At 40.7% G+C, this 24,249-nt stretch overlaps 1 protein-coding gene across 5 annotated transcripts in view; it reads left to right on the top strand.

The window, feature by feature from the left end:
• Positions 1–24,249, top strand: part of PDE8A (phosphodiesterase 8A) — a 153,887-nt gene that overhangs the window by 127,570 nt on the left and 2,068 nt on the right. For all 5 annotated transcript variants that reach the window (XM_068143699.1, XM_068143698.1, XM_068143700.1 and 2 more), the window contains 13 exons: positions 4,467–4,555; positions 5,782–5,833; positions 5,926–5,968; positions 6,811–6,888; positions 8,072–8,142; positions 8,787–8,951; positions 11,494–11,542; positions 11,807–11,942; positions 14,422–14,620; positions 17,306–17,523; positions 18,337–18,469; positions 22,881–23,045; positions 23,941–24,070. In XM_068143699.1, the coding sequence (XP_067999800.1) occupies positions 4,467–4,555; positions 5,782–5,833; positions 5,926–5,968; positions 6,811–6,888; positions 8,072–8,142; positions 8,787–8,951; positions 11,494–11,542; positions 11,807–11,942; positions 14,422–14,620; positions 17,306–17,523; positions 18,337–18,469; positions 22,881–23,045; positions 23,941–24,070 (1,528 nt within the window). The remainder of the gene's footprint in view (positions 1–4,466; positions 4,556–5,781; positions 5,834–5,925; positions 5,969–6,810; positions 6,889–8,071; positions 8,143–8,786; positions 8,952–11,493; positions 11,543–11,806; positions 11,943–14,421; positions 14,621–17,305; positions 17,524–18,336; positions 18,470–22,880; positions 23,046–23,940; positions 24,071–24,249) is intronic.

The raw sequence follows: 24,249 nt of genomic DNA, 5'->3' as shown, positions 1-24,249 counted from the left end.
TTGCAGCTTCACAGATGTGTAGGATTTGCAGCTCAACTCAAGTTACTCAAACAAAGAAGAGGAAGTAAAATAACCTCATTTATAAGTCTTTCTTTCTCTTTTCTTGCTTGGAAGAGGAAGATGTTTTACAAACATAAGTGACGTGCTGTGTTTCTTCACAGTATATGCTGTAGGTAGCAAAAATCATGGGAGTACTAAAGAGAAATGGGGTGGATTCATGTGTTATCCAGTGTGATGTAAACGAGAAAAGATTTGTATTGAAGCATTTCAGCATGAAATTTGGAAAGTTCAGAATGTAAAAATAGCAGAAGAGATATTTGCAGTATCACTTCAGAGCAGTAGGCAGTGTCAGCTGCCCCAGTCTTTTGTTCTCTAGTGACATGGGAGATGCCTAATGGATTTCCATTAGAAATCTTTGTTGCATCAAGAAAGTGCATGAGGCATTGCAGCTGGCTTCAAGGGAAGCCATTACAGAGAGACATTACTGTTTGCCTGGTAGCTGCATGATGTTCCTTTGGGATTGTTGTGGCTGTAGTGTGAGGATCCATCTAGGAACTTTCATTTGCATTTTGACAAAAAGATGTAAATACTTCTGATGTTATTGAAAATGTCAAAGTACCTTATAGCAAGAAGATCATGGAGGTTATGCAAGGAGATTTGGGGGTTGGGGTGTTTGTAGACACCTCATGGCACGTGCTCAGACCTGAGTCAGGCTAGAGAGTTGGATCGTACTGACTGTGGGGAAGCAGCATATTATTGACACAGACCTGGGAGATACTAAAATGAGTCCTGGCACTCTGTGTATCTAGGCAGTGATGCAAAAGCTCTGATGCAAAGCTGTGATGAGTCACACTCTATTAATCAGGGTACTAATGCAAGCATTCATCAACAAAAGCTGCACTCTGGCTGGGTGAAGATTGCATGTGCATTTCAGCAAGAATGTGTCAGTCATTTCTACACGTATTAGTCTTTGGAAGAGATTCCAGCAATAATATCTTGGATTATGGTGCTTCACACCTCTGTTGCCTGACTGAAAATATTTCAGTAAGTGTATGTAATGCAAAGGTGATGTTAGGATGGAGCTATAATTCAAATACATTAGATGTGTCAGGCTTTAAAGCCACAAAATCAATACAAAGTGATACAAAGTGATCAAATTTTTAATGTTTTAGTGTGCTGATAAAAAATGTCTTTAATAACAGAAGTGTATTTTACTCTGAATGGCAGAAATCTAACTCTAATCCATCTCTTTTCCTTGCACTTCTTTTACTTCTGACTCTAGAACTTCCACCTGTGAGGGCTAAAGAAATACTACTTAGGTCAACCTGTCTGGAACAGCTTAATCTGGTTTAGGTTAATACATTCTGTTAACATGGGTTATGTGTTCCCTTTGGAACATTTTATAGTATGCAATCTATGTAGCCTTACAGCTATGTATTAATTGAGTTAATTGCAAATTAAATTCTTACAGGAAGTATTTCTGAGTAGAGGTTAACTGTGTAGAGCAACCTTTGAAATACGGCAGCCTTCTGAAGGTGCTTTAGTTTGAAAACGTTTGTGTCAAGATGTTACAGCATTTTCAGAGGTGCCTAACTTGTGTCTGGATCATTCTGACATGGTCTGTTTTTTCCAGGCTTGTGATTTCCTTATATCCTAAATAGGATGAGGATAGGCTGGATGAGGCTCTGGCCAGCCTGATCTAGTGTAGGGTGTCCCTGCCCATGGCAGGGGGGTTGGAACTAGATGATCCTTGTGGTCCCTTCCAACCCTGAATGAAACTATGAAACTATGAAACTATATATTGGCTACTGCAGGTTGTAGCATACCCCAAAAGTCAACTATGCACTGCTGTGATATTCTCCATCAACAGGCTGGACTTTCCTATTGGAACAAACATGTAATATAACAAAAAATAATAGAAAGCAAATTTTCTGATCTTCAGAAAAATGCAAGCTGTGTAAAATTTACCTCTTGCCTTTAAATGCAGTTTAGGAAGATCAACTCTTGCAGCATTTCTCCTCTTGTGCTGATAATGACAGCAGTGTGATCTTCAGATCTTCAGAAAAATGCAAGCTGTGTAAAATTTACCTCTTGCCTTTAAATGCAGTTTAGGAAGATCAACTCTTGCAGCATTTCTCCTCTTGTGCTGATAATTGACAGCAGTGTGATCTTCAGATCTTCAGAAAAATGCAAGCTGTGTAAAATTTACCTCTTGCCTTTAAATGCAGTTTAGCAGTTTAGGAAGATCAACTCTTGCAGCATTTCTCCTCTTGTGCTGATAATGACAGCAGTGTGATCAAGTTCAATATATTCAAGCAAAAGTGCATAGGCATTACACGCAGAAACTCCTAATTGCATGGTACATGGAGTTTCTGGGGTTTGCATGGTACATGGAGTTTCTTGGGTCAGGATGTTGTTTCTCTTAACAAAAAAAAAAAAGTCTGCATGTTGATTTTTTTGTTACTACAGCTGGCTGTAATTTGCAAGAAGGCAATGTTATTGAAAGGCATTCTCACCCCTCCATACTTGAGGAGTTAAAAAAGGAGTTGTACTTTCTTCAGCCTTCTGTTTCATGATTTAAATTGCATCCATTAAGATGAAATGTGTGGTTCTGCCTAGAATTCTTGCTGCCTCTGATCTCTGCAGCTTGACACAAAGCTCTTTATCTTAGTTCTGCTTTTTCTGAAGTGAGATGAGCAGCTATCAATAAATCAGACAAGATACACAATTCCTCTTGCTTCTGGGGAATTCTTTCCAAGACAGCTGTCTTTACAAGAGAGTAGGCATACACTATGACAGAGGGTGGTGGCAATTGCTTCCCATCTCAGCCTTACTTTGGGGGAGATTTTTTTCATGGCATTTTGTGTTTATTGTGGTTTGCTTTGTCTTCTACAAGTAGCTCACTGAACTTTGCTGTCTACCTCAAGAAGTCCCAGTTTAAAACGAAGGCTGGATTGGGGGATTACTTACTACACATGTATGGTGCTCAGTGGATGGATGCACACTGTGGCCTGCTTAATGAAATTTGAAACTTCAGCATTGATTTTATGATTTTTTTAATGTGTGGGGGTTTTATCCTGCATTTGATTCCAGAATGCCAAGCGATGCAGAAATGCCTGATCACCGTACTTGTGCGTCTGTAATGTAGAGGTAATGATGAGCTTGACTGACAGCACATCTTGTGAAGTAGTTCTTTTCTGCTGGATTGCTGACAGAGGCTCTGTGAGAGAGCATATGGTGTTATTAAACTATGTTTAAGTAATGTCCCTGGGAGAAATGTACCTACCAGCAGGAGTTTGGCCTGGACCTTCTGTTTCTCAAAATTCTGCTGACCTTTCCCCTCACACATTTCCTACCACAGTTTCACAGGTTTTAGAAATTCCCAAGTTGAAAAAATGATCTGTTGACTAAGAAGACCACATTAGTGAATAGCCTGTCTATTCCCTGCACTTTCAGTGAGGGAATTATCTAATCTATACCTTATGACTTCACCCCTGTTTGCATATTCTGGTTTAGCATCTGGGTTAGAGATCAATTCCTCATCTCTGCCTCATCCCGGCTGTCAGGAAACTATTGATATGCATACTTCTAATTATGAGAGCATTGAATTTTGTGATGTTTGCTTTATCTTCATTTGTATTCACCATGCAGCTCACAAGATACTATGCTCACTGCTCAATTTGTCATGCACAATTCTTTTTCTTCAACAAATCCTTGAAAAAGCCTTTGATATTTTTTTTTCCTGCCCTGCCTGTCACCATGCAGCTCTCTGGAGTCTTTATTTGCTGGCTCCATCAACATAACATCTAACATAAGTACTTCATGAGGGTATTTTCAGACGTGTTTGTAAGACCTGATCTACAGTCTGCTGAACTCAACAGAAAGACAGCAATTGGCATGAGTAGTTTGTATTAAGTGAAGATGCAATATGGCATCAATTATTTATTAATCACTTGGTATTCGCTTAGATGCCCTGCTCAAAATATGCATCTGTTAAAAAAGATCAACAGCAACTATTGAAGGGATAGAACTGTTGCCAAGACTGTAAATCTTGTCAGCTATCAGGTTACAAAAGACTGGCTCTGTTGAATGGTTGCTAGCCTCTGTGCTGCTGCCAGAAATGACAAGGAGAGGTCTTTGCCAGGTCTCCCCCCAGTGACCCCAAACACCATTGAGGTAAGACTGGGAAAAGAATACATGGTGCCAACTCCTAGAGGACTTCAGGTTTGGTTGCTGCTATCAGGGCACTCACAGGCTGCCCCTCTGGAAGTTTTCAGTGCATTGGCAGCAACACAGTGACCTACAGGTTAGGTAGAGGGGAGAAATTCAAGGGTGAGCACAGTTGAAACAGTCCTGACTGGCTTTGTATTGTAAAACAGCTTTAAATGGAAAAAAATGTATGAAGCTACAGCTTCTTCTCCTGTTTTATCTGAACTTCCTCACACTTGAATTTCTTGTTTCTTTAGGAGTGGCAAGGAATGTACTATGCGAAAAAGAAAAATGGAGATAGCGTACAACAAAATGTGAAGATACTACCTGTTGTTGGACAGGGAGGGTAAGTATGGGTCAGAGCCATGATTTAGGGCTGAATCAAGGTTTAATTCAGAGTTCAGCTGTTTTCAGCAGATGTTGGATTATCCTGTTACTCTCTTTATATACCGTTTATATACACACACACTTCATATATGCTGTTGACTGTATAAAGCAAACTTAAGCAAGGAACGGCGCCTTACATCTCTGCATTTAATTCCTCAGGGCAAAATTAACTTGTGCAGAGAAAGTGAAATTCTCCTAATTCTCCTCAAAAAAGGAGCCAGAGATGCAGATGTGCTCACATGTGCTCATCTACTCATGGCTGTTGCCAAGCATCTTTATGTGATGAGGTCACTGTGTGCTTTGATCCTGGTTAAAATTCAAACATGTCTTAATTTTTGGGCAACTCCACTTGGTCCTCAAATAGAGCATTTGGAGCACATGGATAGATGTTAGTTGTTCCTGCCTTTATGATGGCTTGTTCCATATGATATTGGGAAAGAACGTGGATCATATTGCATGCAGTAGTAGTTTCTAAGCCTTCTAAGGTAACACAAACATTCATTAGAAGCATGGCACGTTATCTTCCAGACTTGGCTGAGACAATTGGATAGAAAGCTGTGTCTTCATGAAGGAAAGGCCGAATGCAGCTGCTTCATGCAGTTACTTCCTGGGGGGGAGGGGGGTAAATGAAGAAAAAAAAACAAAAGAAGTGGTTTGTGTAGAGTTCATTCCTGGAAGTAATTAACATTCTCTACTCTCCATCAACAGAATAAAAACATATTTTCAGCCTAAGATGCCAAACATGTAAGACCAATACATATTGCATACATTGCTACCTATGGAATAATCTCAGCCTAAGCCTGTTTGTAGCTGGTTTAGGAAGTTTCCTGATAATCAAGAATTCTGCATTAAGTTTGATTGCTATATGCCTAAATCCTGTCGAAGGTTTTGATTGTTGGACTGCATTGTTAGTGTTTCACATACCTTAAACATCCTACAGTAGCCCCGAAGAAGCTGAGGCAGAGATAAACAGGAGGAGATAATCTTTGCAAGGGATATTTCTGTTTTGTATTCCCTCTCATGTGCAGAACTGTAGGTGTTTCTTTTTTCCATTCTCAGTTGAGCCTTCCTGTCAGAACAGGATTTGTTCTATATTAGTTTGTTGCTCTTACCCATTTTGTGTATCAGCACTGAATTAGAGCTGAGGTTTGCATGACAATTAACACACTGTTTTTTTACCTACAGAAAGATTAGACACTATGTGTCAATTAGTAGACTGTGCAATGACAACAATAGGGTAAGTGAATATACTGCTATGCTTGCTTTAGTTTGAGCCCTCAATATAATGGGAAGGTTCCGACTAACTGGATTTCTCATCCTAAATTGTAGGTGGAGAAGACATGTGAACGTGTTCAGGCTGAATCTCAGACAGGTATGAGACATCTCTTTTGTCCTAGTAAGCAAAGAACATACTTGAAGAAAGAATAAGCCCATTGTTATGATCCAGTTGCGCAGGACAGTCTGAACAGTGCTATTTGGTTAGTGATAAGCCAGGAATCCAGCTCAGAAGGCAGTAAAATAAATAAAAGCCTTCTTTCTCTGCCTGCCTTATTGTTTTAGAAGTAATATAAAGTAATCCACTCTTGAAAGTGCAGTAATAGGAGCCCAAGTTGGTATTGTGGTATTGCGGTATTGCAGGATTCAGTTTCACATTTCAGTTGTAGGTAGTGGATCCATGTGACAGAAATAAGATGGATGCTGCCTACTTGTCATGTTGCTGTGGCTGTTCTATAGCTAGTGGAGTATTGGCATGTGGGTGGAAATGAGGATGACCAACACTGCCATTTACTCTCATCCCACATATCAACACTTCTATTAAGACATCCATGGCATCCATGCTGCAGGTCCTTGTTAATTGTAGCCTTGGTAGCTGTATCTGTGGGAGTCCACAGGGGGCCTAGGATACATTGCCTAGTTTGCTAGTGTAGTCACCCAAGTGTACCAAAGGAGACTACTTTGTGGCAGGCAACTACAATTGTGTCACTGTGTCATGAGAGTAACTTCCCCTTCAGGCTGTTAGGTGGGTTCTGCAAAAATACTTTGGTGTGTTCTGCCAGGGAGTACTACTGGGTTCATGCCAGTGTAATTTGGCAAGTTTAAAAACTAGCTTTCCTTGACTCTCATCTGCTATCAGCCTTTCTCTGAGTTTCAGTTCCTCTAACATGTAACTTAGGCACAACTCGAGGTCATTGTACAATATAATTTTCTCCACAGATATTCAGACTTGCAGACACAAAGACAGGAGGAAAGGATCACTAGATGTCAGATCCACAACCTCCCGAGGGAGTGATGGTATGTTAAACAAGTGCATCTTTAAAATTTCTGTATCTATTCAGATTTTTATGTGCATAAACACACACACACATACAAATACAGCTAAGTGTGTGTGTGTAAATGTACACATGTATAAAATAGCAAGTCATCAATCCACAAATAGGGTTGCATTGGTGAAATAGCTCCGTTTTCTTCTCTGGACCTACTTTAAGTCTGTTTTCAAACCAGTGGAGAATGGAAGGCTATTGTCTACCATCCTGCATGGGAGACCTCATGAGATTCTACACAGATACTTTCACATAGAAATAACAAACTCTAAACCTTAGAAATTATGAAGATACTTTTTAAACAATTTTTTTCTTTCCACTGTGTTGTATTTTGCTTCATTAGATCACCCAAAACTTGATAGATATGTCATATATTCAAAACTGTTAGAGGATTTTGTTGAAGCATACATCATTGCAGTCTTAGTAGCACACAGTAGTGAAATATGGAAGTAGGTCTGTGGCAGTGATAATAATATCGTGCTCCAGCATCACAAAAATAGCTTCTTAAGAGCTGCTCAGCGCAATATGGAACAGAGATGTGTCTGCATTTATAGGTAGCACAACATTATTATCCAGAACAGTCCCATCTTGGCTTTTTCTCTACAGAATCAAAATTGCTACCTGATAGAAAACATTTGCTTTTCAATTTCCAACAAATAATAGGCCAGAACCTCTGCTGTTTTAATTTGGCATAGCTATCTTCACTTCAGAGGAACTTCACTGATTTACCTCAGCTTGGAAGCTGACTCATGACTTGTCATGTTGCATCAGGCAGCAGAAGTAGATATATCCTATATTAACCTAAGTACAATAGTTACCTACCTGTGCCTGCTAGTTTATACACACACATCTGCATAGTCTTTTGACTGAGGTTTTTCAGTGAAAATTAGTTAAAAATCAAAAGTAATAACTTAGCCAGGCTGTTACAGCTATTTGTCTCTGATCAGGGAAATCAGTGGTTCAACAAGCATCTCTTGGCACTTGTGTGTCCCCCAGCATAATGAGCATGTGTATGCATTCTGCAGTAAATTGCCTCTGAAGGGCACAGCAGGATAAGCAGTTCAGAACATGAATCAGGATTTCTTGGCTGAATCCTCCTGTGGTGCTTTGTCAGTGAAATCAGGATACATAATTGTGCTTTGTTTTCCATGCAGGCAGCTCACAACGGCGACACTCTTCTATGGCCAGGATACATTCCATGACGATCGAAGCACCCATCACCAAGGTAATGTGGACTGTCACTAGCTGTTGTCAGTTGTGCTGTACTGCAGTACTGGGACACAGAGTTCCAATACAACAGTCAGACTTGAGGAGCACTGGCCTCTGGTGCAATTTCTTGCCCCCTTCCATCTCCCCACTGGTGGCGCTGCAAAAAGCCAGATGTTCTGAAAAATGTTCTCCCAAGCCTGCTGAGTGGTGTGTCCTCCATGTGGTCAGCCATTGCATGGCCCTTTTTGATGGCTTTTGCCTATGTAAAGCAGAGACTAGACTTCCTCTTTCCTTCTTACTTAGGCACTGTAAATTGCATTCTTCAACCATTCAAGGATTTGGCAAAAATCAGCTCTTTAATGAATTGAGAGAGACAAATGGGAGCAGGTTATATTAAATCCATTCAAAGACATTTTGAGGCTGTGCCTTGAATGGGAGAGTCATTAATAAGGCTGCTGCCCTTAGGGCCATGATCTTGTTCCCAGAGGCAGTAGCAAACATCAGTGTTTTATTAACATCCCTTTAATTTTGATTCCCCTACATGTGGATTAAAGTTGTAGATCTCATTTATTTGCTATGAGCTTTCCATAGTATTTGATAAGCGTCACTGTTCTTTCTTAAATAATTTCTGAATTCAAAACATGTCTAATGCTAAACTAGGTAATAAACATCATCAATGCTGCACAAGAAAGCAGTCCCATGCCAGTTGCAGAAGCTTTAGACCGGGTTTTGGAGATTTTAAGAACCACTGAACTGTACTCTCCACAACTGGGGACAAAAGATGAGGATCCACATACAAGTGACCTCGTTGGAGGGTTAATGACAGTAAGTACATAGATGTTGATTAATGATTAATATTCTACTGCCAGATTTTCCCATATGGCATATGCTTTGCCTCTACAATGGCAAATTTTCAGGAAAAACTACATGCCTCCTTTTGAGGATTCTTCCCCCCTCCTACCTTAATAACATAGCTCTGAAAATTGAGAGGAAATTGATCCATCCTTTAGCAGCAGTATTTTTATTAGAAATGGCAAAGAAAACCAATCTTTTTTCCACATGATGCATTTTAGAAAGGTATAGATGGGAGACAAAGAATGAAAGATAGCTAGGATTGAAATGGCAGGCTTGGGGAGGAATAGGCTTTTTTAAAAAAGGCAAAATATGTATTTTTTTGGGTCCTTCTTGGATAATATTTGTACCTGTAGAGACTCATAAAATGATTGGAGTGCTTTGAGCTAGAAACATGAAAGTTCACATATTAAAAGACAATAAGAATTTAAATAAATAAGGCAAGAAAAAGACTGAAGAAGGCACATAGTATTTAGAATAGAGTAGTGTAGCATAGGATAGCATAACATAGAATAGCATAGAATAGAATTGAATAAACCAAGTTGGAAGAGACCTTCAAGATCATCACATCCAACCCTATCTATTCAACTAAACCATGGCACCACGCGCCCCATCCAGTCTCCTCCTGAACACCTCCAATGATGGTGACTCCACCACCTCCCTGGGCAGCACATTCCAATGGGCAATCACTCTCTCTATGAAGAATTTCTTCCTAACACCCAGTCTAAACCTCCCCTGGCACAGCTCGAGACTGTGTCCTCTTGTTCTGGTGCTGGTTGCCTGGGAGAAGAGACCAGCCCCTGCCTGTCTACAACCTACCATTTCATGCTGTAACTGTCAAGATGATTTTGCAGTATCTACCAGAATCTTAAAACAGTTTACATATATTTGTCTTCTAAAATATCACAGTAAATATCTAATGGGGGGAAACACATGAGAGACTTCAAGAATTCCAGGAGAAGAGCTGAATAGTTCATATAGAGTTGAATTTACTAATTCAATAGACAAAATATATTGTTACCTTAACTATAAAAATATAGGAAGATTACGGATACATATAATCATCAGAGTCTTAAGGTGAATCTCTTCTGCTGAATACACACAGTCCATGAACTCAACTGTTTCCTCCTTTGTGTGGATTATTGAGATTACTCATTCTTCCATACATTTGTGTGCTGACTGTATTCAGTCCACAGTCTCAGAATATGTGTAGGTGACTGCAAAAGAGAAAATCCTTACTAAAATCAAAAGCTTTACTGCAGAGCAATAGAAAAGCTGAGGAAGTCCATTTCAGAGCACGAAAGTATATGTTATGGTATGAGTTTTTAAATTATCTGGGAGAAATATTTTTCCAGCAAAGGGTCTGTGGAAAACACAATCTTTTTATTCCATTTCATGTTCCCAGGTTATGTCTGAGTAGGGGAACAAGCAGCAGGTTATTGGATTTGAAGTCGCAAGCAGAATTCATGATGGGAAGGGCATTCAGAGTTCAAAGATGGATTTGCCAGAAACACTTACACCTGCTATTTCATCTCTCAAAAATAAAAAGACCAACCTAATATTTGATTCTGAATGATAGGCAGCATCTAGTTTCCTAAATATTTGTTTCACAGCAGTGCTATGAAGAGTTACTGAGGTAGTTATGGGATTGATACTCCCTTTCCTTTAAAATTACAAAGCTCCAGGCTATTTTACTTTAAACTGTGAAAATAAAAATAAGTGGAGACATTTCATGTTCAGATACAGCTTCCATGTTTACTTCTGCTATACTTTGGGTGCATAGCATTGTTGGTCCATTCAGAAATAAGTTGTTTTAAAAATAAATTAAAACATGAATGTGCAGTAACTAGCAGCTGTGTACATCAGAAGGGCCAGCAGGATTTGGGCCACAGCATTTAGAAATATGGGCTGAAAAGTGAATGTTAAAAATGTAATTCTGGTTGAATCCTTCATCTGAGTTTGCACATCTAGGCATCGTGCCAGCATTAAGCCTAGGGGGGCTAGGAGCTGGAGAATAAGCAAGCATATGTTCTTCTTTCACAGAAGGGAAGCCTCAGAGCAATTTGTTGCTCTGCAATCCTAGCAACAAATTCAGAGATTCTTATGCTGCTTTGGTGACCTGATCTGCCAGTGACAGGGGGAGAACCATCACCTCGTTGATGGGAAGCGTGTGGGTATACAGTGGCACACATCCAGAGCCCGTGTGTATGTTGTCCAGACGACAAAGGTGGATGTGAGGCTCTAGCGCTAAGCATCCACCTGCAGCCGAGAAATTGGAGTGTTTACTTTCCTGAGTTGATATGGTACCCTGTGCCTTGCAGTTTCTCATCCATTATGAACTATATGTAAAAAAGAAAAATCTTAACAGTCAATACAAATAAGGTAGAGGCAGCTTTGATGTCTTGACAGGTTGCAGCCAGGCTTCTCTAAAGTCATTGTGCTACTGTTTGGTGTCAGCATCTTGCAAACCCTTTGTGCAGCACTCTGCATTTAACTCTCCGCTTTCCTTGAACAGGATGGGTTACGAAGATTATCAGGGAACGAATACATACTGGCAGCAAAACGTAAGTGTTCATTTGGCAGTTGCTGAGAAATGGAAGCATGTTAAGAAGTTTAAGAAATGGGGAAATGTGATCAAAAGTTCCTTTTTATAAACATTGTTTGATTTTTGGTTTCTTTTTGTGTATAAGCATTGTTCTGCAGTGTTACTGAGCTTTCTGTAAAGGAGAGTTGCCCAGGTGTTACTACTGAAATTCAAACCATGTACATTCAGTAAAAGTCTGTCTCAGGGTTGTTAATAGGTGATCTGCAATTATATCCCTCACCAGAAACTCATCAGGTCGCTGGCAGTCTGATCTCTCCAATATCCCTCAATGACATACCCCCACAGATAACACAGGCAATGGAAAATGAAGAACACTGGGATTTTGATATCTTTGAACTTGAGGCTGCCACCCATAAAAGGTCAGTAAAGTTGAGCTCATAAACCAAAGTTACTGAAAACTGACTTAAAGAGCTGATTACAGGGTGACATATAATTGCTATACCTGTGCTCTGAAAATGGAATTACTTGTATTTTCAAAGTCAAATGTTTGAAGTTTTCTCACTGTCTAGTTGTGTATGAACCCATAAAACATCTTCTGTTTCATCATACACTATTTCCTGCAGCTTTCCCAGTGGATGTAAGTGAAGATGATAGATCTTTGATACAGTGTAATATCAAAACATCATTTTAAAAGCTTTTTTTTTTGCTGTTCTACAAATCAAATTGCTGTCTTATGGGGATTCAAATTCCAATTATGGCCCACTACACACAGAGTCACCATGCTGGTCTTAATTTGTTCAGTTGATACAGATCATGTTTTATTTTCTCTCCGTGTAATTGGGTAATTTTTATTCCAAAATAGTTCAAATGCAGCTTTTCATCAGAATTCCCATTCCCTTTCTCTGGGATTAGGGGAGGTCTTTATTTTTGGCAGGCTACATTTTATGTATAAGATTAACTGAAGAATATTTGCTGATAACAATGTAAAGAGTTGGGCACACCAGTTTCCATCACAGAAGTTTTCAAAAGGAGATCTGCAGTTTTGATAGACTGCACTTTATTGGTAGCAAATGCTCCCATTAAGACTGTGAATTGATATTTTTGTTTAAATTGTTTGGTTAATTTTCTGATGTCTATCTAAAATAGACACTAATTCGGAGGCTAGGTCCTGCAATGAATTGACTACCTTAAAACCTCTGTCAAAATCCCAGATCTGTATTATCTTTGAAAGGTATTCAGAAACAATGTCTAGGAAAAAGACCAGGCATTTAGTTAATACATATGCACTTTATTTTTCAGACCATGGTTTAATAAGACCAAAAAAAAAAAAGTGGGAAAAAAAAATCAGGTTTTAATTATTTTTTTTAAAGTTATTTTATTCTAAGTAAAGAAATTTGTATTCAGTTACTTCAGGGTTTTGGGTTGGTTTGTTTTCTTTGCTACATCTCTATTTTTAATGAAGTGCTATAGATAACAGTAATTAAAAACAACAACAAAAAAAGTGCCAAAGTCTAGTCAGGTTGTGTGATTTACAAATGTAATAGACACATTGCAGTAACTTCATAGAATGGCTTGAGTTGGAAAGGGCCTTAAAAATCATCTAGTTCCAATCCCTGCTGCCATGGGCAGGGACACCTCTCACTGGACAAAGTTGCTCAAAGCTTTACCCAGCCTGCTCTTAAACACTTCAGGGATGAGGTGTTCACAACTTCTCTGGGAAACCCATTCCAGGGTCTCACCACCCTCATAGTAAAGAATTAATTTATTATCCCAGCCAACATGCATGAGATCAGCAGACAGGTTTCTCTGTTCTTACTGATGTGGAAAGACCGCAGAAGGACAAAGGAGGCATTTTGTTGCCTGTCCTCTTGTTAAATGTATTATTGTTGGGATTGCTCACTCCTGTGTTTAAATGAAGGCAGTTCATTTATGAAGAAAAATAAAGTGACCTTTAATGAATTCCAAGTATGAATATTAGTATTGTCTTCTAGTCCAAGCAGACATGTGGTAGTAAAGCCAAGATAATTCATTATATCTGAGCTTTAGTGCATTACAGTTCACTGACACAGAAACCTGGAAAGACCTTTGTCAGTGTTCCTTGGGGGGCAGATTAAGGGAGATTTAACTGTAGTGTATTATGGTTCTAGGGTATGACACATTATTGTTGAGGATTTTTGCCAGCAGATGTACATCCAACTCTAAATGACCTCAGCAATTTAAAATCACCTCACCTGTCAGGTGCAGCTAAAAATCCAAGTGCTTGATGCATCTGGAATCAAGCAGCAAAGTTAGATGCCAAAATAAGAGTTTAAGATATACTTGTAAGAATCCCCATTTGAAAACACTTACCAGAATACCTCTATTTCTAATCCTCTACAGCATGCAAAGCCAATGAGCAATGGAAACTTGAAATGGTGGGTGTAAAAGAAATGGATCAGATCTGCAGTGCAGAAAGAATAGTGATTACAGCATTCTGTAGTATAGGTAATGCTTAGTCTAACTAAACCAGCTAGGTTAGGAATCTGTGGCAGCAGCACAATTGTCTCCCTCCTCTCAGGTGCAGAGTTTAGTACTTGCTGATGTATCTCATTTTGGCTGCAGTCTACATTTACCCAGCACAGGTTCCCTAAGCCCCAGAATATTGCTCCATGTAGAACAGCAGCAACACAAAGCCTTTTTATAATATTCCTGGGAGTGTCAGGAACTGGCATGGTTCTGAAAGTGCGCATTGGACGCCTAGGCAGAACATGTCTGCAGGTCTGGATGGTGATTCTGTAACAAGTCCTTAATCTGACATGTCATTGGTTAAAAATGCTGTATAGATTCAAACCAAATATGCCATGTAATATTCTTTCAACATAATTTGTTCTAAAACTTTGTGTTTGTTTTTCTCCACAGGCCTTTGGTTTATCTGGGTCTCAAAATATTTGCTCGCTTTGGAATCTGTGAATTCCTAAACTGTTCAGAATCAACTCTGAGGTCATGGTTACAAGTTATTGAAGCTAACTACCATTCCTCCAACTCCTACCATAATTCTACTCATTCAGCAGACGTACTGCATGCCACTGCTTATTTCTTGTCTAAGGAAAGAGTAAAGGTGAGTCCACATCTATAAGAAACAGTGTAGGTGGGAAGTACAGGTGTGTTCAGAGGAAGATCTCTCAAAAACTATGCCAAGAGCCAAAGATGTCCAACTAGTGGCAACAACTCTGGTAACTCTGAGACCAAAGAACTGGGCTGCTTTACATGAGTTCTAGGATCTGTCTTATAGTATATATGGAGAGATGGATACTAATGTTACAGAAATTGAGCCATTCTTGATGCAAGAATTAGAAAACCTCCTTTTAAAACAAAATTTCTTCATGTAGTTGATAGGTGAGCTAATGACACAATTATTTTTGTGACAGTACATGCCAGTTACAGATTTAATGCAATAAATCACCATCTCTTGCACCTTGTGACAGTCATTTTGCAGAAGACTCCCAGGACATTCTAGGCCATAAAATGCTTCCAAAGCTGTGCCACCTGGACCAGATGCCTGGAGGCTTAAAGATACTGCACTGGAGGAGAGTATTGAAAAAGATGACTTGTCAAAGTTCCTTCTACCATAACACCCACTGGTTTACTAGAGCCACTGACAACCAGAATAAATCAAAGCAACCTTTGTTCTCACACACCCAGAGGGCAGTCTGGAGAAGAGGAATTAAAACAGTGCTTGCATGCATACGCAGTGGAGTGGCAGCACATATTTCTGAGTTGTATTTTTGTATAGAAATTCTTACCCTGTATTGGCCTAGCCAGGGATAGTGTTGATGATGGGCACCCAGCTGAGACATTTGTGACTGTAAACAACCTTTTGACAGCTCATTAAAACTGTAGTAGGGCTCTTAACCTAGAGCTGCAGCTCATTACTGTTCTCTCCAGAGGCTGACTTACACATACTGCATGCCAAGTGGGAATAGAACTTCACTGGATATTTTCAGCCCCTGATTTCTCAGAGATTTAGCTGGTCTTCCTAAGAATATCTATGCAAAACAGACAAGATCTGGACTCATTTCAATGCTACAGAGCATGACCTTCTCCTCATTTTCCAGAATGTTGTTTCTATTCCTCTACAGGCATAGGTAGAGAAAAAAAGTTGCAGCAGAAGCAGAATCAAAGTTCAAAATTCCCTCTTTATCTTTTCAAAGTCACATACCAGCTGCTTTTCTCTTGTCCAGAGTTCAACATAGCTTAAATACAGAAGGCCAGATTCTGCCACTCAAATTCACACTGAGACTTTTTTCAGTCAATTGAACTCAGTTCTTGCCTGGGAAATTTTTCTGGCTCCCAAACTGAAGCAGTATTATCAGAATAATTTTCATTTCTGTGTCACAGGGGTTAAGATGACAAAGTTAGAATCCTTGACCTGAAGTTAGGGGTAAAGGTGCTGTAAATTACTGCAAAGTTTGTTATGTCAGACTCAGGAAGCAAGTGACAGATACACTACTGCTGTCCTGCAGGTCAAGTATCCTCCAGTTTCTGGCCACGTCCCATCTGCACAGGTCTTTCTCAGCCCGACTGAACTCTAGTCAGTGTGTGCCTCCAAGAAGACTCTGTTCTAAAAATCTCTCCTAACTTCAGAGCACAAAAATAGAATTCCATGAGCAGCAGCTGAAAGAAATAAGGAAGAAGCTAACACACCATGAATAGTATTTCAGGAAGTGCTAATTATGAACCTACAGCAGAAACAATTCTTTAACTTGTCATGTTCTCCAGAAGACCCTCTTGACAGCCCTCAATGAATAATATGCTAGCTCTGTCAAAGTCAGGTCACTGCATTAGTTTCAGGAGGTGTAAAGCAGTGTAGGGCTTGTCTTTTCACCTACCAAATCTAAACATTCTGAATGCCCCTGGCAAAGCTAGGAGAGAATTTAGACCTTAAATTCAAGCTAATTGGAATGGAAATTACCCACTGTGCTCCCAGATTCAACTGTGAACACTTCTGCTCTTTGTGTCTTTTTCATTTCATTAAAATTTGAATGTTTGTATCTGTGATCCTTCACAAAAAGCAAGCATAAACACAGCAAAAAGGCTAGTTCTCAAATGCCTATAATAGATTGCTGAGATGCATGGTTCTTTTTCTCCTTTTGTACTTCATTATAGAGTAGATGACATAAAGCAGTGACCAATGTAAGCAGATAGAAAGCATGGAGTGTAGCACACTAAAAGAAGCAGAATCTAATACAAAACATAGAGAACAGTCTGTCATTTAATTTTTCCATGGATTTGAACCATCAAGTATTCTTCATAGAATTCATATTAGCTGTAGGCCCAAGACAGTGTTATTCTAGAACTGGCTATATGGGCAACACTCCTTACAAATTGTAAACCTAGCCAGCATCTGAGTGGAATATGATTAGGGCACATTAAGTTTCCAAAATAATTAAGAGGTCTGGTGGAAATAGAAAATTTTTTAGCCAAATACCCTAATTCCAAGTGAAGGCAATTTGTGTGTTGTTAGAAAACACAAACTAATTTATTACTTTTAATGTCTTTAATTTGATGTGCTTTGTCAAAGGTGTGTCTAAGGCAAAATTCAAGAGGTACAAAGTGACCAAAAGTGTCATGCAGTGTTCAGTGAAGCTTATAATGAATTTTCCATTGCTCTGTCTAGAACATCTGACCCTCAGTGATCTGCAGAGCTCTGGCTTTTATTCCTCAACAACTTGGCTTAATCTTATGGACAGAGTAGGGTTTCTAATGAGTCTGCCAGGAAAACTAAGAATCCTTTTATTTTCAGCAAACTTTAGATCCGATTGATGAAGTTGCTGCACTCATTGCTGCCACAGTCCATGATGTGGATCACCCAGGAAGAACGAATTCTTTCCTGTGCAATGCTAGCAGTGAGCTAGCAATTCTCTACAATGACACTGCAGTGCTGGAGAGCCATCATGCTGCCCTAGCTTTCCAGCTCACCACCCGGGATGACAAATGTAATATATTTAAAAACATGGAGAGGTAAGGTTAAAACCCAGGGTCACTAACATCTCTCACTCGTTCTGCATAAGATAAAATAATGCAAGCAAGTATCCTGGAGGAGGGCAGTGCCTTGTAGCCTTCATGGAAGTTTGCTTCTAAAACAGTAGAATGCTTCTGTTTGTCCTGCTCAGACTTAGGAGCAATTCCATGGCCTCAGTTCCTCCTGTGGATCAAAAAAGCTGACGCTGTCTGAGGAACTTAATGTAAAGCCTAAAATTAGGAAGTACAGAAGAACAATTTTGTATCATTGGATGTAGAGAACAAACTGTGGCTGCGTGGGTAGATGTTTGCTGGGTAGAACAAGGATAAAAAGAATCACAGACCATCAGTCAAAAATTAAATGCCTTGTTTCAGTGGGAACGATTGTGAAGGACTTGCTGTTCTTCCAACCCTGGAAAGGCACTTAGGGTGAGGATGTGACCATTGCCTTGGCCCTCTCAAGATACAGCAGAAAAGCATTGCTGAAAACTTGGCTGGAGCATGATCCACTCCTGAGTGTCTGTACTAAAAGCCTTGGGAACACACTGGTGTGGCTGGTGTCCTGGCAGCCCTCCTGAGTCGCTGGAGCTTCTGCTTCTGCCCAGCTCTTGCACTATTTCTCCTAAAGATCCAGTCGTGCCTCTAGCACATATGTCTGTGCACACCAAAGGGTACCTCATCCAGCTGCCCAAGCCTGTATTATTTTTCTTTCTTCCCCCAGCATCTCTCTTCAACAGAAATGGTCTGTAGCATTTTTGTTAGACTTGTTTTAGCAAGCAGCCAGCATTCTGAATTGTTTCCTTCTTTAAACAGGAATGAGTATCGAACCCTTCGCCAAGCCATTATTGACATGGTCCTAGCAACAGAAATGACAAAGCACTTTGAGCACGTCAACAAGTTTGTCAACAGCATTAATAAACCCTTGGCAGCACTAGAAGAAAATGGGGTAAGTAACACTAGAAATCCTCCTTAAACTGACTGGGCAGGGATTAGGAACCTTTGGCAGGAGGAAATCCCCACAAGGTGTTCTGAGCAACTTCATCAGAAAGGTGAAGAGAGATTAGCAATGTTTGAATTACCTTCTGCTTAACATGGTCATCAGACATTTTGAGGGGGAATAGGACTCATTTGAATCCTATTAGTATTGCAGTACTATGATGTTGTACTTAGGATCAGAACCTTCAGCGGGCTTCCCCTAGAGTCATGACCTTCTTTGGGTGCAGGCACCTGCTCTGTCATGGGGTCCTCCACAGGCTGGAAGTAGTTATCTGCTCCACTGTTAGCCTCACCACAGTCTTCACCATGGACTGCAGAGGAATGTCTGCTTTGGAACTTGAAGCACCTTCTCTCCCTTCTTCTTTACTGACCTTGGTGTCTGCATAGCTGTTTCTCTCACATCCCATTCCTCTCTAGCTGCAGATTTTCTATCAGAGCTTTTTCTGTCCTTCTTAAATATCTTATCACAGGGGCACTACCACTGTTGCTGATTGGCTTGGCCTTGGCCAGAGGTGGGTCTGACCTGGAGATGGGGAAGCTTCTAGCAGCTTCTTGCAGGAGCCAGCCCTGTAGCCCCTCCCCCATTACCAAAACCCCACCACACAAACCAAATACAGTATCATATAGACATAATCAATAGCCATCTGGAACCCCATGGACACAATGAAATTGCCTGTTGAGAACTCATTCTGAAAAACCACACCAGCTTCAATAACAGCTTCAACCAGCAGTTTTCTTGCCAGTAAGAGCAGTGTATAATTTCGTTGGAATGGTTCTTTGCAAATAGAAGATTTTTTAGAAATGGTTATAATAAACTTTGCATTGGTGGCAACATCCTGTAGGAGCTGTAATGGTTTTCTGTGTTTTCTTAGCATGTTTTTTAGAAACCCACATTTATGACTGTTCTGTGTAATGGGGAAGGGCAGGGCTGGATTGTTGGGGGGTGATTATTATCTGAAGGTGGGAGAACAGATCTTGTTCCTTCACTCATCAAAAGCAGACTGGAGCTTAATTGGAGGAAAATACCTTTGTCCACAGGAGCATATACTAGAATTAGCTTTGTTCTTGGCACCCAGTGATGCTAATGAGAACTATGTGAATGTGAAGCCAAAGCCTCAGTAGGATACTGGTTTTACCAACTAAACTAGGAGAAAGGCTGCTGAGACAGCTGGACAGATTCTCTGGGTGAGTGTAGCAGCGTTTGGCATAGGAGAGGAAAGACAGAACAAGGAAGCTGCTGCTGGTGCTGCTGGATGTCCACCACACCATCTGACCTTGTGGAGTGCCTAATTCTCTGGAGCACTTGGTTCTTCTGGAGGGCTCTGTACTGGCCTGGCCCAGTCTGCAGAGTACCTCCTCCCAGCTCCAAGAATTGGGATACAGCAGGTTTTGAGCAGCAGCATCCATCCAAAGAGCCAAACTCATCTTACCTGCTATAGAGGACTGAATAGCTGTTGCTGCTGAAGAATGGGGCTGAGACCTGTACAATGAGACAGTAAAAACAAATACAGTGACACGTGGCAATCAAACAAAATTGTCATTCTGCCTTTGAGCCCCAGGGGCTGCAAGGAAAATGTGCCCCACGAAGTGTTTGCAATTCTCAGCAAGTTCATCCCAAGGATGAGAAGAAAACCCAAGGCAATGTACATATATATATGTATATATATTTTTTAACCAAGAAGCAAACTATTACCTTTCTTTTAGTTGAGTTTCTCAGCTCAGCAGGTTCGTATTAAAAAGTCTGCAATGTGTGAGTAGGTAAACCAAATCATTTACTGTGCTTGTTACTAAGAGAACAACACTGGCAGATCCCCTTTCAAGCCTGGTTGTATATCTGGTTACAGCAGCAGCATGTGTTTCCTGGCCTGGTTTCCAGTCATGGTGGTGACTCAGTGCAGTGTTTGCAGGCTGAGCTCCCAACCGTGTGTTCCAAATGGGACAGTTCCACTTATTTTTTATTATTTATTATTTTTATACATATTTGTTCAAAGAGCCATGCTGAGAAGCTGCTCTGTTTGTTTCCTTTCTTCTTTTGTTTCATAAACTGAAAAAAAATCCTTTCCAGCTCCAGCATCCTTTATCCTCCCATTTCCCTTCATGATGTCACCTAAGCCTATGACAGGAAGCCAACATCTGACTTGCAGAGACACCTCTGCACTCTGAGCAGGATGCTGGGACTAAGCACAGTTAGCACATTTTATTCCCAAGACATCCGCATGCAGCAAGTAGATCTGTGCCCTTGGTTTGAATAGATCACAGGAGTGAACATCCTCTCTTGATTCCTGGAGGTTTACCTACTAGGATATTCTCTGCTCTCCTTAATGGCATCATCTCTTCCTGTGCCTAATTTCCATGCTTGGGTTTCTGGAGTTTCCATTACTTTCTTTTGGCTTTCTCTTGTGTAATTTTGCCATGCAATTGGAGATGTATGCACCTCACTTGATTTCCCCTGTATTTTCCCTTCCATGTATCTAAAACCAAGGGAAAATAATTGATTTGGGAGTCTCATTTTGGTGAGACTGTGGAGCTGGTATTTCTCAGCCACTATACTACCACATAATAATTTTTCATTATTGTCAGTTTCTTCCTTTAGGAAGGCCTTTCTTTCCCACAAGAACTGCATCCTAATGAAAGATCAGAATGTTTCTGCTGCTCTGTATTTCCCTCTTCATACACAATACTGCAGGAACTGGTGGCACATTATTGTCATTATTATTTCTTTGCTACTCTGACCAGACACTAAGACCTTGTTAGGTGCCAGAGAGGTCCAGCGTACTCCTTGCTTCAAAGAATTTGTTTTCTGAGGAGGCACTGTTGTAAACTTGTGTACCTACCCATCCTTAAAGAGTCAGTTCATAATCTTGTACTTACCTACAGATGATTTCCTGTATCTCTGTCCTTCGGAAACTTACTTCATCAGAGCCGCACAGAAACTAGCTTCTAGTCTGGATCATCGGAGCCTTTACTGTATACTGGCTTCAAACACAAGAGTACTGTTGATGCTTTTAATAAGTGCAGCCTGGGAACCAGACCTTAGCACTGTGTGGGTTTAAAACTTTCCCAGACTTGCAGAGGAAAGACGAGGCTATTTGAAAGCATGTTTCTAATATATTGCTTTAATGGTGATGAACACTCAGCAAAATTCCCACTTGGGTCAGAGACTGATGGGCTAAAAAGAAGGTCTAGAAGGCCAGTTGCATCCTAAGCTGCATAAAAAGCAGCATGGCCAGCAGATTGAATGAGGTGATTCTGCCACTTTGCTCTGCTCTGGTAAGACTTGACCTCTCACCTGGAGTACTGTGTCCAGCTCTGGAGCCCTCAACGCAGCAAGAACATGGACAGGTCCAGAGGAGGGCCACAAAAATGATCAGGGGGCTGGAACACTTCCGCTACGGGCTGAATGAGCTGGGGTTGTTCAGCCTGGAGAAGAGAAGACTCTGGGGAGACCTAATAGCAGCCTTCCAGTACCTGAAGGGGGTCTACAGGCTGGAGAGGGACTGTTTATGAAGGCCTGCAGTGATAGGATGAGGGGCAATGATTTTAAATTAGAGCAGAGTGGGTGTAGATTGGATGTTAAGAACAAGTTCTTTACCATGAGGGTGGTAGAACACTGAAGCAGGTTGCCCAGCAAGGTGGTTGAGGCCCCATCCCTGGAGATATTAAAGGTCAGGCTTAACAGGGCTCTAAACAACCTGATCTAATGGAGGATATCCCTGCTCACTGCAGGGGGATTGGACTAAATGACCCTTGGAGGTCCCTTCCAACCTACCCATTACTGTTCTATGATTCTATGAATATGGGTCTGGTGGAAGTGGAATAAGGAGCACGCCTGGGAGGCAATGTGGCATCTCACTCTTCTAGTAGCAATGCTGTCAGAATGATTGATGTTTGTGCTAATGAGGTTTGCATGCAGAGGGTGACCATGCATCTTAGGTCAGTCTTTTCCCCCCCCCCCCCCCTAAACCAGCTATTCCACTCTTAATGTGCTAAGTCCATTAATCCTTGGATTTCAGCAGAGAATTACGTTTTTCCGCCTACACAGCACTCAACACTATGTGTGTACTGATGAATGGATCCTCTCCACACTTTTAGGGAGACAGATAAGGCATAGAGGGATTAGATGCCCAAGAGATCTGTCACAAAGACAGTGACTGAATCCAGAAACTGGAGTTCAGACCTAGTTCAGAGCTGCAGCTAACATTTATAATGCCCCTATAAATCCATCTGGACATCAAATATGGTAGCCAGCAGCAGGCCTGATCCCTGTAGTATCTGCTGAAAGCATTCCCAAGGCACAAAGCTTTTGCATAAGTGCACAGAGATCTGGCTAATGGATAGTTTTTAATTTTTAACTGTTGCAGAATAATGGTGATGGAGAGTCAATCAAAACCGTTCTCACGTCTCCTGAGAACCGTATCCTCATCAAGCGCATGCTGATAAAGTGTGCTGACATTTCCAACCCCTGCAGACCCATAGAACAGTGTATAGAGTGGGCTGGACGCATCTCTGAAGAGTACTTTGCACAGGTAAGACAGCTAAAATGAACTGCTGAAATTCCAGGTGAGCGTCTCATTAGAAGGAAAGAGAAGGGCACATGTACAGCCAGTGTCCCAGAACATCTAAGGCAGCGCTATGTAATGTGAAAAGTAGTCAGCAACTCTTCTTCTCTTTTAAATGATGGGGTATTATGCATGCTGATACCAGTTGCCTTCTGACAGATGGAAGCTGACAACTTCTACAGCACAGAAAAGTTAAGCTTTCCAGTTGTTTAGTTTGGAGCTGGGCTTTCTGAGTTGTGCCTGCAAAGGCACTCCCATCACAAGAAGCAGAAGGCTGCCTTCTGTGTACCCCATGTACTGGCTATGCTTCAAGAACAGGATCATTAGGTTACTACTGTTAGCAGGGCAACAACACACCAAGAAATGCTGTAAGACCTTAGCACACTACGCTGAAGAACGGGTTTAGGAAGATGGGGAAAAGGAGAGGGCAGTCATTACATATGGCAGACCAAATGCTGCTACTGGGAGTTGGTACCTCAAGGCAGGAAAAGGAAAAAAGGTATTTTGCCATCTCTCAGTTGTACTGATTGTTGCTTCCATCAGAGACTGAAAATGGTTGACTCCAAAGCAGTCATAACTTAATCAGTAACCTGTGAAGTTACTTAGGAGTAGCTTTGTGTGTAGATGCAGAAGGTAAATGTGGGAATCTCTGCAGGAAACACTGGAAGGCACTATTTGTCTGCTGTTTCACTGAAACCTAGATGACTAGGTACTTAGATTAAATTAAATTGCTGCTGCTTCAGTTTTATTCAGGTTCCTCTATCTATTTAGCAGTTGCACGCTCACTGCCAGTCTGCTGATCAAAGAAATCCATTAACAGACTGTGTCTTAGATGAATAATCACAAGAACTCTTTTTTGCAGACTGATGAAGAAAAGAGGCAAGGTTTACCTGTTGTGATGCCAGTTTTTGACAGGAATACTTGCAGCATCCCCAAATCCCAAATATCATTCATTGACTACTTCATTACTGATATGTTTGATGCCTGGGATGGTAAGTAAAACTCTGCTGTATTTCCTGACAGTTACTATTTTGTGAGCCTTTGAAACTACTGTGATACAAAATTGCTTTCTTATGGCTTCTAAAGAAAGGGGGAGAAGATGGAAGGTTTCTGCAGTACAAGTGAGCTTAATAACTTCATTATTACTTAGAAGTATTTTGATACTGCTGCA

Source organism: Melanerpes formicivorus, unplaced genomic scaffold, assembly GCF_026170545.1.
Source record: "Melanerpes formicivorus ecotype bairdi unplaced genomic scaffold, bMelFor1.0.p_v2 SCAF_10, whole genome shotgun sequence".
Taxonomy (NCBI): domain Eukaryota; kingdom Metazoa; phylum Chordata; class Aves; order Piciformes; family Picidae; genus Melanerpes; species Melanerpes formicivorus.
This window is presented reverse-complemented; position numbering and strand designations above follow the sequence as displayed.